Source organism: Anguilla rostrata, chromosome 10 (genome assembly GCF_018555375.3).
Source record: "Anguilla rostrata isolate EN2019 chromosome 10, ASM1855537v3, whole genome shotgun sequence".
NCBI lineage: Eukaryota > Metazoa > Chordata > Actinopteri > Anguilliformes > Anguillidae > Anguilla > Anguilla rostrata.
This window is the reverse complement of record NC_057942.1, coordinates 8,258,822-8,273,473: the sequence shown is the minus strand read 5'-3', so window position 1 is coordinate 8,273,473 and position 14,652 is coordinate 8,258,822. Positions and strand designations below refer to the sequence as shown.

At 42.6% G+C, this 14,652-nt stretch overlaps 1 protein-coding gene across 1 annotated transcript; it reads left to right on the top strand.

Annotated features, from left to right (window-relative positions):
• Positions 1-939: 939 nt before the first annotated feature.
• LOC135264881 (cytotoxic granule associated RNA binding protein TIA1-like) lies at positions 940-14,161 on the top strand. The gene is made up of 12 exons (XM_064353867.1): positions 940-1,203; positions 2,519-2,615; positions 2,934-3,032; positions 7,906-7,960; positions 8,080-8,167; positions 8,309-8,384; positions 8,693-8,801; positions 9,294-9,389; positions 9,599-9,683; positions 9,840-9,978; positions 10,494-10,645; positions 12,575-14,161. Exons 1-12 carry the CDS (start codon positions 1,169-1,171, stop codon positions 12,711-12,713), a joined length of 1,170 nt encoding a protein of 389 aa, XP_064209937.1. The 5' UTR covers positions 940-1,168; the 3' UTR covers positions 12,714-14,161.
• Positions 14,162-14,652: the final 491 nt, after the last annotated feature.

Here is a 14,652-nt window from a genome sequence, read left to right as displayed (position 1 = left end):
GAGTCCTGGTTAGGCCAGTGGTTTACGAGGAGCTTGTAGTCAGCCAGGGTTAGGGTGGCATAATTTAGCCGCGGTCCCTCAGGTTACCACTGTATTAGTTCTTCCTAACCACAGCTTGGGTACCCACTGGCTACCAGCTTTCATACGGCAGAAATGTGCATCTCTACCAAAACAGTGCTGTGGTATATCGCCCACAGATGTTGAATCAAAGGTAAATCACATATGTGAGACTGGGTTTCTCTCCATTCTGGCTTCTAGCAGACTAATCAGCATTTAGTTATATATCAATGCCTTAGGATATGTTGCAATTGCGATTGTTCAGAGCTGTCCATTTAATTACAAAGCACCCTCCCAGAAGTTTGACTGCCTTTTCTCATAATGGACTGTCAACCTTGCCAGGCTCAGTACTGTGTGAACCTTTCGGCTTGCAGACAGGTAAATGTGCGTCAGTTCACGTGAGACCTGAGGCAAATTCACTCCTTCAGCTGGGTGAATGTAGAAGTGCAAAAAATATATCTATATCATACTTATCTGATTCATCTGGCACAGTGTGACCACGTACCACCATTACATAGCCTCCATTTCCATGTGCCAAATTCTGAAGGTTACTAAAATTGCTTTCAATTTTGGTTGACCATGCTTGTTATCGTTTTAGCAGCTAAATGTATTGGGTATTAGATTTCAACCTGGACGTCTCCAAGGTGTCCTGTTCGTACACAGATCCAAGTCAAAATGCCATTTAATGTCGGGTCATGTCTAACTGCACATGTTCTGAAATTACATTTTACACACAATATGTGTTCAATGTCAAAAATAGGACCGCTACCTTTGAATTCGGCCATCAACTCCATTCGCCCTAATGATATGAACTTCTAGCACGCTACAGCGAAATCGCTTACTCAGTTTCCGGGCCGAAACTGCGCATGCGGAATCGTATATCCGCTTTCATTTCTCCGCCATCTTGTGTCGCCTTTCTATTGTTCAGAATTGGGTCTGGTTGCTGGTACAGGTGGCGCCGGTTTATATTTACAAGCTTTTACTGCTTATTTAGAGAAAACACAGTGGACGACAAGGAAACGCCAAGCAAGGAAAATTAACCGAGATCATTACAGAGTAGGACACCCACGGATTTCTTTCTTGGTGTTTGATCTCGCGCTCTATCGGTAGCATGATGATGATGGACGACGAACAGCCGAAGACACTGTGAGTACCATTGCAAGTTTATTAGCGAGTTTGCGGTCTTACTAGTTCTCTCGTTACACAATTCGTGTATTTATTGTTTATCGTATTAAATGTTTGCTTTGTCGGTTGTGTTTTAACCTCGATCGCTCACTGTAACCGGTTAGACCGACCTGACAGACTGTCAGCGTGTTAGCTTGCTAGCCAGTTAGCATCAGCAACCTAGACGTGTCCATTTTTTTCCAGTGTAGCTAACGTTAGGCTGGCCAGCTACCGTTGAGCTCAGATTAAATATATTGTTTTTCTTGTTATAGTACCGACGGATGGTGCAGTGTTTAAAATGATCTGCAATGTATAGTTAAGTGGCATGTCTCTTATACCGTGATATTAAAGAGAAGACAGATCGTGCTGTTTATACCCGCGTACTGGGAAGCCAGGGACAGGCCGCAAGTCGGCGTCCGTGGCTTGGCCTCCGAAACCGGTTTAAGGATGTGATGACGTGACTGTTTCGATTCCAGTTCTTCGTGCTAACACTTCACAGTATCAGTGTATACACAAGCCGCGCAAATGTTCTCTAATCGAGTCGCAGAAATATTAAAGTATTGATCGCTACCTTGTAAAACACTATATCGACTGAAAATGTATCTAACAATTGAGCTTACAGGTCTATTGTGCTTCCCAGGCAATTCGGGCACGTTCGTTGTTGGATAGTGCGGCCGCCTAGTTCCGTCACCTTGCTGTCGGTTCATACTGACACAACGGCGCTTAAATTTGGGAGTATAATTCCTGAATGTGCAAACACACACACATTTTCATAGCCGTTCTCCCAACAAGCTGTAGCATTTAAACGTAGCTAATATGCCTCCCCAGTATTTTAGCACCTTTCAAAACAAAGGTACAAAGTGCTTCACAAGAATAAAATGCATTGCAGAAAAGACAGAAACCAAGATTAAGAAGTAATAAAATGAATAAAAAGTCGATCATGAAATTTATTCGCATAATCAAAATCGGAGTCCTTCGTTTTTTTTGTTCCCACTACTAATATCGAAAAGATTACAATAAAATGTACAATAAAAATGATAAAAGCTGGCTTCAAGTAAAAAATGCCCATACAGAATAGCATTCAATGACTCACCCCACAAATTCAGTAAAAGCAAGCCCAAAAAATGTGTTCAAGAGATTTAATAGAGCTCAGTGAGCTTGCAATTAAAATGGCCCTTTCATATGAATCCGTGAAGAAAATGAGCTCATTGTGTGAGTGTGTCATACTGTCCGTGTATTCGTGCTGCATGCGCCATGCTGACCTGTCTGTCTCACCTGCTCTTTACCTGTGTCTCAGGTACGTGGGGAACCTCTCCCGGGATGTGACTGAGGCCCTCATTCTGCAGCTCTTCAGTCAGATCGGCCCCTGCAAGAGCTGTAAAATGATCGTAGACGTGAGTTCTTAAGCTTTTCTGTTGGTTGCCTTGCATGCTGTCTATTTGCGTGGTGTTTGAATGCAAAAACGCTGCTAGTTATTGTTAAAGAATAGAGTTGCCCCACGCACTCATATTGCATATAGAAATGTTTCTGCATCCTTTTTTAAAAAACTGTGTTTTAAGTTCTTCTTTGTTGAACACCTTTTTGAGTTCTGGTCTAGGAAACAGACGAGCAGACGGAACCACCCTTCCGCTGTCATTTCAAGAGCGAGAGCTTTTTTTCTTTGGCCCGTCGGATGGTCCGTGAGAATTAACCTCTGTGTCCGCTACCTTTAGACGGCCGGTAACGATCCGTACTGCTTTGTGGAGTTCTACGAGCACAGGCACGCCGCAGCCGCGCTGGCCGCGATGAACGGACGTAAAATAATGGGTAAGGTAAGCTATCGTATCTACAGGGTGAGTTGGGACGGGTGGGGACGGTGGTCCGAGCTGAGGTACAGCCACGAGATTCCCGTAGACTCATTTTGACATGTTAGAATTTTATTACCAACTGATCACATTTTTCATAAAAATCCTTTCTATGCCGTATTGTAGCTCTCGGCAATCAAATTCGACTATTCACAAGTAAGTCATTTTTCTCTATACTTGTATATGTTAAATTTCTTACATTTATTTAAATTCTGAGCTATTTTGCAGATAAATAATTGGTAATGAATCTTTGGCAATAATCATATTGATAATTACACCAGCATACTCAAAATGGAGTGCTTTACCATGTATAGATTTAAGTGAGAAATTTTGAATATGACCAATCAGTGTACATTTCCAACTGGTAAGTAGCGTACACATTACACCTTGGTAAAGCTTGTTCCTTGCCTGCCATGCTAAATATTTCATTAGGAAATTAACAATGGCATACACCAATTGTACTATCATAATGATTTTGAATATTGCTTGGAACATCGCTTCTGGGCTCATTTTCAACTTATGGTATATTTACCTTTTATTTAAATGTATATCAAAATAAGTGGTGAGTGTATCTTTAACATTTATTTAAAATGTATATTTAAAAGCCTGGTTTAATGCAGGGCTTTGGCTTGTAGCTCAGTCTCGTGCCTTCTGTTTATGCTGTGCTCTTATCATCTTGGCTATCTGCTTTAGTCAGACTTAGTTCTGTTACCCCATAAACTCTCCAGTGTTAGCGGGGAACTACTGACATGCAGGACTTCAGTACAGCCGGACTTTGGCTGTGATGAGCAAAGTAATGTTTACGAGTGAGTATGAAATTGTTATTCAGATTTCTAAGTAATAGTCTATCCTTCAGATTTATTTTCCGAGTAGCGCCCTTAGAAAAGGAGTTGAAACACATCTACATTATCTCTCCAGGCGATATTTTAAAAATGTTTTCCAGTCATAAAAAGTGGGAGAAGTGAATGAAGTAAAAAATGCCACTTGGCATATGATAGGAGGACAATAACACTCATTCCCATGACATACTGAGAGCGTGTGACGGGACTGAACCACTATGGCTAATGGTTTTGTCTTCCTACTATTCGATGTTAACTGCATAGTACTGTAGTTTGTTTTTTATTTTTATTTTTTTACTAACAGGTGAAAGCATGCCCCAGTCTGGTTTCTTTGGAGCGTAGTAAGGGCTGTATTTTTTTGGTGACATTAAGTGGCATTCATTTTTTAGTTCCATTAAACTGGCTAAGTCTGAAATTAGTGAGTTAAGTCTTCGACACACCGACCGGTCAGTTCTGAAGGTCTGGAGGACTCTTGCTTCTTAGAGGATGTGATGTTCTGAGATGGGCGGGACTGGCGTGTCCCTGCTTGAGTCCTCTGAGCTTGAGAACACACCTGAAAGCAGGCTAGCAGCTTTTCAGATCTTCCCACCCCCTGTAGTTTTCACAATCCAGAGGGTGGAAAAAATTAATGTAGGCTGTACTTCATGCTGCAAACAGCATGTGCAACCTGTACTTGAAATTGCAGGGAAGGCAAGGTGGTGCCAGAAGTCTTAGCCTTCTAATAATGAATACCAACTCAACTTAATATTTATGCACTTTAATGGGAAAAATTCCTAATTGCTGTTTTTTTTTTATCCTGAAGTAATTGTAAACGTTATAATTATTTGTTAATTACTATTATCAAGACAAATATATTTAGATGTCTATCAGAGATGTAAACGAGACCCACTTCCAGTGTTTGAGGCCCACATTTTTCCAGGACATGTTAAAGGCCTGTGTGTGTATTCTGCATAAGTACTGTTTTATATTTGTGTAAAGTACCTGTTTAAATGCGTGGAGTGCTCAGGTATTCAGTGCTTTCAGTCTCAGCCACAGGTGTACAGTGCCCTTATGATAGCCGTAGGGCCAGTCTACCATGGGAGTCCTTGTCTACTGCTCTAAATCCTATCAGTGGGAAATAATTTGCAGCTTCAGTTTTGCCTGGAGTTGTTCCAGGTTTCCAGACTTTATTTTATGTTCCCGTAAAAAAAACTACTTTAATCCGATTTCAAAATGTATCATTCTCGTTTTTCGGTTGCAGGTATAAAATCCCGAGTCTTGCCTGAGGGCTCATTTAACGCGTCGTGCCGCTTTAAAGAAGACATTTCTCTGCCCAGACCGGCCTCTTTCACGATTCTTTATCTTATTACAGCAGTGGTGTGATAATACAGTAACAGTGAAGCCACAGCCTCTCCTAAACTGTGGACAACACACAGAATTCCGCTTGTGAATAAATAAAATTTGCTTCAGAGAATGTAGTTTTTCTGGCTCTGGCCAGTCCACTCTTCACAGATATGTGTATTGGAGCTCTGAATAGCATTCGTCACAGTAGCCCCGACAGGAAAAAAGTTCTGATTGTTTTTCGTAAAGTGCTTGTTTAAAAAGTGTTTACGTTGCGCCCATATTTGGAATGGAAATCTCAAGTCCGTAATTGCTGCTCATCTTTGCTAGAAGCCATTGGTGTCGTGCCAGGTCTTAAGTCTAACGTTTTCTCTTGTTACTAAACTGCGTTTGTTTTCTCGCTGCAGTTTTATCATTGGCAGCACACTTTGTAAGGGGTGGTTCTTAGGAGTCTTTCCCGTTGCCCGAGATTTCCTTGTCTCCGTAGCATCGGTTGCAGTTTGTCGTAAAAAAAAAAGAACAACGCGCAAAATGCCCTAGCGCGTGTTGTTTCCAAAGAAACCTAACTGTTTAGACATGTTTGTACAACAGCGAAAGCGCACTGACACAGAACAGTGTTTGTCTGGGAAAAACGTGCCAGGTGATGGATTAATATTTTACTTGTTCGCTGTCGAAAAAGGCTGTTCCGTTGTAAATTTGAAGAATGTGCTCGCTTTGGCCTGTTAAGGGGGACGATTGCAGTTGAGTAATGTGCACTGACTAGATCACCCCGGTGCCATTGCTTGGCGGCTCACAGTGAATGCTTATTGATTTGAATCTCCCGTGCAGTTTTCATATTTTTGCTGCCGACAGGCTAATGATGTTTGCCTTCACCAATCAGCTGGGAAGCAGCTTCATCCTAGAATTCTGTCAAAGAATTCCTGCATTTTTAACACGGACACACGGTGTCATTGATGCAAAGCACCATTCTTAGGTGACCCCCCCCCACCAATTACAGCTACTTGCCTGCTAATAGCTCCCCCTTGTGGAGAATTTTCAGCGTGCTAAATGTGAGTGTGCATGTGTGAGTTACTAGCCAGGTCCACGAGGTGCTTTGCATCTAAAAATAAAAGTGTAGTAGTCGGTTCTGGCACAGATGCGCATTGAATTTGGCAGATACAATGTTCAGGAAAAGCCTAACCGACCTTATTCCTGATGATCATGTGACCTTGTTGAAAATGTGCCCCGTATTGATTTGGAACTTTAATGGCGTTTTTTTTTGTTTTGTGGACTGTCTGTGAGTGGGGAATTATCTTTTTTTGGGAACCTGTATGCTTCCGTACGTTTTCCCTCCTTAGATCACACGCCAAAGGATCGCGCCACTCCCTACCATTTTATTCATTTTGTGCGTGTGAATGCATTATTTTGCATGCGTGATGTTCAGGTATCCAATGATGTCTTTGCACTGAGAAATTCCTCTGAAAATTTTCTTAGGAAGGATAAAGCTTTCGTTTGTCTGCTTCTGAACTTTTGTTCTCTGTGCTATTCTATTTATATATACACATATTTTTTGTATTACGGATAAAATGTCTGTTTCGTGTGTAGTGTAAGCTTATATTGAAAATTGTGCACATAATTGAAATGTTGCTGTGTTGCATTCCTTCTGGATATTGTCCTGAGTTCCCCCCCCCCAAAGTTACTGCTTTAAAGTTTCTGACTGTACCTCAATTTGCCGTCTCTGGTCGATGCATTGTTTAGGAGAACTCGAATGGTTTGTATTGATTGGTGTTTATTTCGTGTTGCTAATCGTGATGCTCCCGTTTTGGGGGTCACAGGCATGCCCGGTGCTGCAACCGTAGTGCATGGTTGCAGAATGGCACCTTCCTGTGTGCATCCTTTTAGGTAAGATTTACTTTCTCTTTGGTTTGTGCCACTTCGGCTAGGAGGTTAGCTAAGGCTTTTGGAGCCAAAATGGCATCCTGTCTGCATTAGATCGCAGCACGTACTGATGGACAATGCACCGATACGGATATTTGATGCCATAATAGGCAGCCTTGTACATGGAAAAGGGCAAGTCCTTTTTCTGAGCTTCATGACTTTTGACACAGTTTGTAATGCAGTCGTAGTACACAAGGGGTTTATTTGTTAAGAGTGCACTTGAGCTGTTTCACTCTCAGTACCATGCCCTGTTTGACCATTTCTGTATCATGTGTTCTCTTGCTAAGCCTGAAGCTTCACAGCAAATAAACCGTATAAACAAATATATTCAGTGCAAATATTTTATCCTCAACAGGTATTGAAGGACCATTTGAGGAGTAATACAAGTTCATAATTTCACTCGTTTGTAAGTCCCTTGTTTAGACTTTTTTACTTCCTAGATTTTAAACCAAATTTTTTTGTCTATATAAAAAAAAAAGCAGAACTTTTTCTACAGTTGAGTGTGATCAGGTTTTTTTTTCCCCCCTGTATTTTTCTTTTTTTGGTTTGATTTTGGTTTGTTTCTCCCCTACTCAGCACTGCTGACGTTCACATGTTGTGCTAGGAGGCTGGTGTTTAGTGCCACTCAGACTGAACTGTGTCATCCACGTAACCACAGAGGTCTAATTCTGCCTTGTCTCTTTCTCTTTCTGTTGCTGTCTTGCTCCTTTTCTCCCTCTCTCTTTCTCTCTCTCTCTCTCTCTCATTCTCTTTCCTTCCTCCAGGAAGTTAAGGTCAACTGGGCCACGACCCCCAGCAGTCAGAAAAAGGACACCAGCAGTAAGTTGAAGCATCGTGCAAGTCCCGCTCACATCTTGCACACAGTGGTCAGCTGTTTCCTCCTTGGCCTGAGCTAAACTCTCTTCTGTGTGTTTTCTTTTTTCCTTCTCTTGCATAAGATCACTTCCATGTGTTTGTGGGAGACCTGAGCCCTGAAATCACCACAGATGACATCAAAGCGGCTTTCGCACCCTTTGGGAGGATATCGTAAGTTCCTGTTGGCTCCAGACGATCCTACAGAGAGTTCATGGCTGAAGATGTACTGTACTTTCCTGCTTCAGGTTGAAATGCCTGTTGAAAGTTCTGTATGAGTCAGACGCTCTCTGAATGCTGCCTGCTTTTCCACAGCGATGCACGCGTTGTGAAGGACATGGCGACCGGCAAGTCCAAAGGCTACGGCTTCGTCTCTTTCTTCAATAAGTGGGTAAGTGTGCTGTGCACCTGTCAGATTAACAGGGACATGAATGGGAATGCACATGTTTAAAGGGAATTTCTGATCCTGAGTCCTGATGGACAATTATGCATCTTCTATCCCTGTGGTGGCTACTCTTAGCGGTGTGGAAAATTTGGGGGAAATGAGTGTTTTTCTTTTAGGAATGGAAGGTACTGTTCTGTGATTGGCTGGGCGTATTGATATGCTCTGTAGTGTACTATTCAGCAGTGCGGTACTGTATGAATTAAAAAGCGTTTTATGACATTATGAATGATGAGTCATGTTTCTGCGCTCTACAGGATGCGGAGAATGCCATTCAGCAGATGGGCGGGCAGTGGCTGGGCGGCAGGCAGATCAGGACTAACTGGGCCACGAGAAAGCCCCCCGCGCCCAAAACCGCGTACGAGAGTGAGTGTGCGGCCCGCTGCTGCCCCGCCCGCACCCCCGCGCGCTCCACCGCGGGTTTACGGTTACACATTTGCTTAGCTGATCCTCAGGGACGTGCGTTTTTACATATGATCCAGTTATACCGCCATTTTACTGGTTCATGCTAAGTAGGTTAGCTCGTGGGCACAACAGTGGCAGCCTCGCCCGTGACCTGGGCCTGCAGTCTGAGCTGCGAACTCAGTTCTTCAGCTTCTGCGCCACACTGCTGGCCACGTCTCGTCTGTAGATAACGGGATTCATACATTTTATAATTTTATTTTGAATATCAGACACCTGAGGAGCGTGCGTCGGCCAAAGTTCAGCCCCATGTGTACAGACGTGTTATTTGTTGTTTTCGTGGGGCATAATAGAACCCTGGCGTTGAATTTGGCTGTTAAATATTTAAATTTCCTGTTACAGCTGTGAAGCATGTTCAATACGCTGATTTCCCCTTGGTTTGTTTGTCACTCAAAGGTAACACCAAGCACCTGTCCTTCGACGAGGTGGTGAACCAGTCGAGCCCCAGTAACTGTACAGTTTACTGTGGGGGAGTGACTACCGGCCTCACGGGTCAGTATTGCACTTTTATGTATTATCACTTATGTATAATTTTTCATTAATTAGTAATGTTTTTATTATATTTATTATAATAGTAGTTATAATTTTTATTTCTACTACTACTATTATTACTACTGTTATAATTGTTGTTCAAAATCAAGCAAACTCTCCATTTTCTCAGTGTGAGCGGTTCTGTGTGACTGGTTTTTTGTGTGTTGCAGAACAACTGATGAGACAGACCTTCTCTCCCTTTGGACAAATCATGGAGATCCGAGTGTTCCCGGATAAGGGATATTCCTTCGTGAGGCATGTTGAGTTTTCCCAACTCTACTCAGATTGTTTATGTTCTCTTTGCTTCATAACGCATATTTCTGTCAGTTTGGCATTCTTGTTTTGACACTAGAAAGGTCGCATTTTTTCCACTACCATAAGCCGCTAAGCCATTTCTCCTCCTCCCTGCAGGTTCAACTCCCATGAGGGTGCCGCCCATGCCATCGTTTCGGTCAACGGGACGTCAATAGAAGGGCACGTGGTCAAGTGCTACTGGGGCAAGGAGACGCCCGACATGATGAACCCCATGCAGCAGGTGCAGATGCCCCAGGTACACAAGCTCCGCCCACCTGAGACTCACACACCTGAAACCACGCCCAACCTCACCTGAGACACACACACCTGAAACCACACCCAACCTCACCTGAGACACACACTTGAAACAAACCAGGAACATTACACACACTCCTGGGCAAGAGATGAAATGTATTAGTCGTATGGAAGATTTTTCGCTTTGAATATTGGTGAAACTGGATAATTTCTTGTAAAAATGGCAGTAATCTGCAGCAATTTTATCCATGTCTGAATGTTCAAATTAGAAATGGGAGAATAGGGTATCCTGACATTTAAAAAAATACATCTATATGTAGCTGACTGATTTGTATCAATGATTGTGATACATTGCGAAGAGCAAAACATTTTGATCGTTTGAACAAGCTAGTTGTAGCTCCACCCATTTTTGATGTCACAATACCTCATTCTCCCGTTGGGTTGTTTTGAAGTGTTAGCGCATTTACTTTAGCGGTGTTTTAACACTTCCTGTCTGTCTGTCCGTCCGTCCTTCAGCAGAACAAAGTTGGCTTTGCGGCCCAGCCTTACGGCGGCCAGTGGGGACAGTGGTACGGAAACGCTCAGCAGATCGGCCAGTACGTGCCCAACGGCTGGCAGGTCCCCACGTACAGTGTTTACGGGCAGGCCTGGAACCAGCAGGGCTTCAAGTAAGTATGTGCCCCCACACCCCCCCCCCCACCTCCACCTCCCCCCAACACCCAGGGGTGCGGCCAAAATTTCCACTGCTGGGGGTTTTAACGGAGGACACGCTGCGATGTGCTGGAGCTCCACTCGAGAGAGCGTGTTCTCTCCATCTCCACTGTCCCTATCCCACTTAAGACAAAAAAAAATTAAAAAGGAAAAAAGAAAAACATACTTTTTTTTTTTTTTTTTTTTTTAAATCACTTGCTGAGATTTCCTGCATATTGGTTTTTTTTGCCCCCCTCCCCTCTCCCCCTTTTTTTTTGAGTGGGGGGGGGGGGAATTGAAAAGAAAAAAAACTCCCTGTTGCCCTTGACAACAGTCACCGTTCCGGTCGTCCTCCTATACATATATACTCTTATTTTTTTCCTGAAGTGTATTACCATATGATGAACTGCAGATTCCATTTGCTCCACTCTGCGTGGTCCCCACCAACTGAGCTGGGACTTTTGGACAGATGAAATGGGCCCTTGGGGCCCCGCCCTCTCTCATGCCACACCCTGTAGCCCCTCGGAGCTCCCAGTTCTTCTGTGTATCGTTTTGAGTAACTCTCTCGATTTGGGGTGCCATGTTTTACCGCTCACACCATGCGCAACATCCATTCTTCATTTTTTTATTTTTTATTTTTATTGCTCTCCGGAGTCGATCGTCCACGTTTTGTTACATTTTTCCTGGCTCAGTGAAAGGAAATGGCACTGTTGGACTGAAGAGAAAAACAGTAGCGATCCACTGGTGTGCAGTAAGTTAAACGCTGTAAGTGGGTAATGTAATGGGTTGTGTAAACCTGGCGCGGTGCGTTGGCAGGCTGTCTGCTCAAACTGCCCGTTCTGCTGCGGACGTCAGGCAGCCTCTGAAAAGCAGTGTAAAAGAACTCTGTGATGTAATTTGTTGTATTCCCAACCAACTGGATGTAAAATTTAATTTGCTTCCTTGCCACACTTCTCACTGTGCTAATGTAGCATATCCAAAGACAACTCCCTGAAGAGCTACAGCGCCTTCCTCGCCGGTGGCAGTGTTTGATTTAAGGAACTGCTTCTGCAAGCTGAAATTTAACTGGCTTTTTCCGTTGCAGTTTTAATAGCACGTCCCTTGCTGAGGAAACGGCTTGTGTGTGTAGTACTAGTGCAGATGGTCGTGTGTACGTGTAAACCACTGCATTTCGGAGCAAGGATATGGTTGTGTTTAGTCAAATTATCATGGAAAGGTACACAATTTAAGTGTCATCAGGGACTCGGACACATTTTGATTTGACTGTCAATTCAGATTTGTTTTGTTTGTTTGTTTGTTTTTTAAACCCAATGACTTGTATCTGAGTGACAGTGACGCCGTGGAAACCGCCGGTGTTTAACGCTCTGCCCAAAATCTCAAGGTTTTCGTAGAGGCCTCCAGAGGCTTAATTGTTCTCTGCCGTGACCGTTATATGTAATTAAAACACGTTTCTTTGCATGCTTGCTTACTCCAGTGCTTCTCATGTAATCTCATTAAGGGGGGGTGGGGTGTATAGTATAGGAAGGCATGCTGTTCCCATGCTGAAGTGATGCTGACAGCTGTATGTAAACCACTCACGGTGGTCTCAGCCAAAATGGTGTCTTAACTCCGCAGCCAGTGATCAGTTTCCTCGCCTCCGGCTAGCAAATTAAATGTGGACTAATGTAGTAAAAAAAAAAAAAAAAAAATCCTGTTTCTTCACACAAAAAAAACGTAGTTAGAAGCACGGGCGGGGATGTTTCCCTCGATCTTCTCCTCCCATTCTCCTTTTACTCTCACTTTCTTTCCTCCTGCTCCTCGTCCTCCTCCTCTTCCTGTTCTCTAACCTTCTGGCGTTCTTTTTTTTGTTTTGTTTGTTTTTGTTTTGTTTGTTTTTGTTTTGTCTGTCTCTTCCCCCCTGTTTGCAGTCACTTGCAGGCCAGTGCAGGGTGGACGGGCCTCAGTGCTGTCTCTAATGGCGGGGTTGTGGAACCTGCCCAGGGAGTCAATGGCAGTGTGCTGGCTAACCAGCCCGGCATGGGAACCACAGGATACCCCACACACTGATAGGCCCTCTGGCACCCCCTTGGGTTCCTACAAGGGATTGTACATACTTTTCCAAGTGGAACAGACCTAAGGCCTTGTGGGCATGTGGGGGTGGGGTGGATGCGACTTCTGAGCCCTTTGTTTTTTTTTTGTTTTTTTTTTTTTACATGTGCTTAGGGGGGCAGAAAATCAGTTACCCCCCCCCCCCATTCTGTTTCCCTGGAGACTTGGAGTTGCCTAGTCCGTGGGTTAGACACAACAAGGTCTTTGGCCCCCCATCGTGCCAGTCAGACGGGACAGACACAGACGGTACACAAAGGACTATGTCATTTTTAATTTACTATAAATAAATACAGAATGAGTTTGGGGGGGGTGGTTTGTTTTGTGTTGTTGGTTTGCTTACAGTGATTTAAACTGCTGCAGTTTCATGAGAAGGATTTATTTTTTCTTTTTTGAAATGTCACTGAATTCATTGTATTTTTTAGTACGTATGCGATCAGAAGAGGGAATACCGTGAATTATGTGAAACGTTTCAGACCTTTCTGTTCAAATCACAACACTGAGGGAGAGGCAAAGTTATATCACATGGATGTCCGCTGGGTTTTTTTTTTCCTTTTCCATTTGTATCTCTAAAAGTAAAATAATTGCAGGGAATACTGCCGTTCTTTTATTTTTCTTTAAAGGCAGACAAATATTGCACAATACTACTTTCACACATTTGATTTTCATACTTTTTTTTTTTTTTTTTTTGCATTCCACATTTTTGCTTTTTCCTTTTTTTTTCGGAGGGCTATAAGTATACTGTTTGATATGTAAATAACCAAAACATTAAGTCTGTTCAAATGTTTTGAAGCTGTATAAAAGAAAAAAAACAAACACGCAAATGTTCACTATGGAAGCTTGCTTGCTTTCTTTTCTTCTTTTTTTTTGTTTTGTCATTTAAATAAAAAGAGAATAACTGAAACCTTTGTCATTAGCAACGCTGTTAAATACTGGTTCCATGCAGAATTCGGGGCAGAGCAACATTCGTGATTCTTCCAGGGGACAAAAAAAAAATGGTTGCATTGCTATGCAGTGCAAAATATTTAGACTGAAATATAATTTAGACTTTTAGAAGCAATTCTGTGTATAAAAGCAAAATACTGACTTTTTTTGGTGTTTTTTATGAAGTAGTAGTTACTAGTATTTTTCTAAAATACCTGAACGGATCAGAATTTTGCACTGTCGTCCCGGAGTGGTATTTTAACGACGGACATGGATAAGGCCCCATCACGTTGCTTCCTTTTGAGTTTGTTTCATTTTAACCAACCAACAGCTATCACTGAGCGTAGGCGGTGCCTATGAACATTTTCAGACCTTGTGTTTTGAGAAAAAGAGGTGTTATCTTTTGGGGTTTTGATAATGTTTATGCTATTATAACCAACGTGTTCCTGCTTTGTCTGATTAAAATGCTCATGCATACAAACATACTGCTTGTGATAACACTTGTCTTTGAGGTCCTTTTTGGGTTTAAAAAAAAAAAATTCAGATCAGTTTAAATTTCTGAAGTCCAAGTTGATCATTTTGAACTGTAATGTCCTACACGTTGGACCCATTGCATACCCACGCTGGACAGATAGCTGGCTGAACATCTAAGTGGTCCTGTTCTAAATGGTTGCTGAGAAATGGTTGATGACTAGATTACTGGAGAATATTAGAAAGTTTTTCTACAAACTGATTATTCTGGCTTAATTTAGTAAAAACCAGTATACAGCAATGCTGACTCATTTCTATGTCAAGTGAAGTGTCTTTAAAAAAAAAAAAATATATATATATATATATGCAAGGTGCAGTCTGCAGCTATAGGTCTTCACTTAATCTAACAAATAAAATATTGGAGCCAATTCCATCACATAGACTGTAGTTGGTGTGAAACCCTGGACCGGATCGGCACCCTGGTATACGTGCCCTGTGTTATCTA

Excerpts from the sequence above, each read along its gene's own strand:
- LOC135264881 (XM_064353867.1), top strand. The coding sequence starts at position 1,169 with ATGATGATGATGGACGACGAACAGCCGAAGACACT. Across the intron at positions 8,385-8,692 it reads TCTCTTTCTTCAATAAGTGG|GATGCGGAGAATGCCATTCA; the intron begins GTAAGTGTGCTG and ends TGCGCTCTACAG. Across the intron at positions 9,979-10,493 it reads AGCAGGTGCAGATGCCCCAG|CAGAACAAAGTTGGCTTTGC; the intron begins GTACACAAGCTC and ends TCCGTCCTTCAG.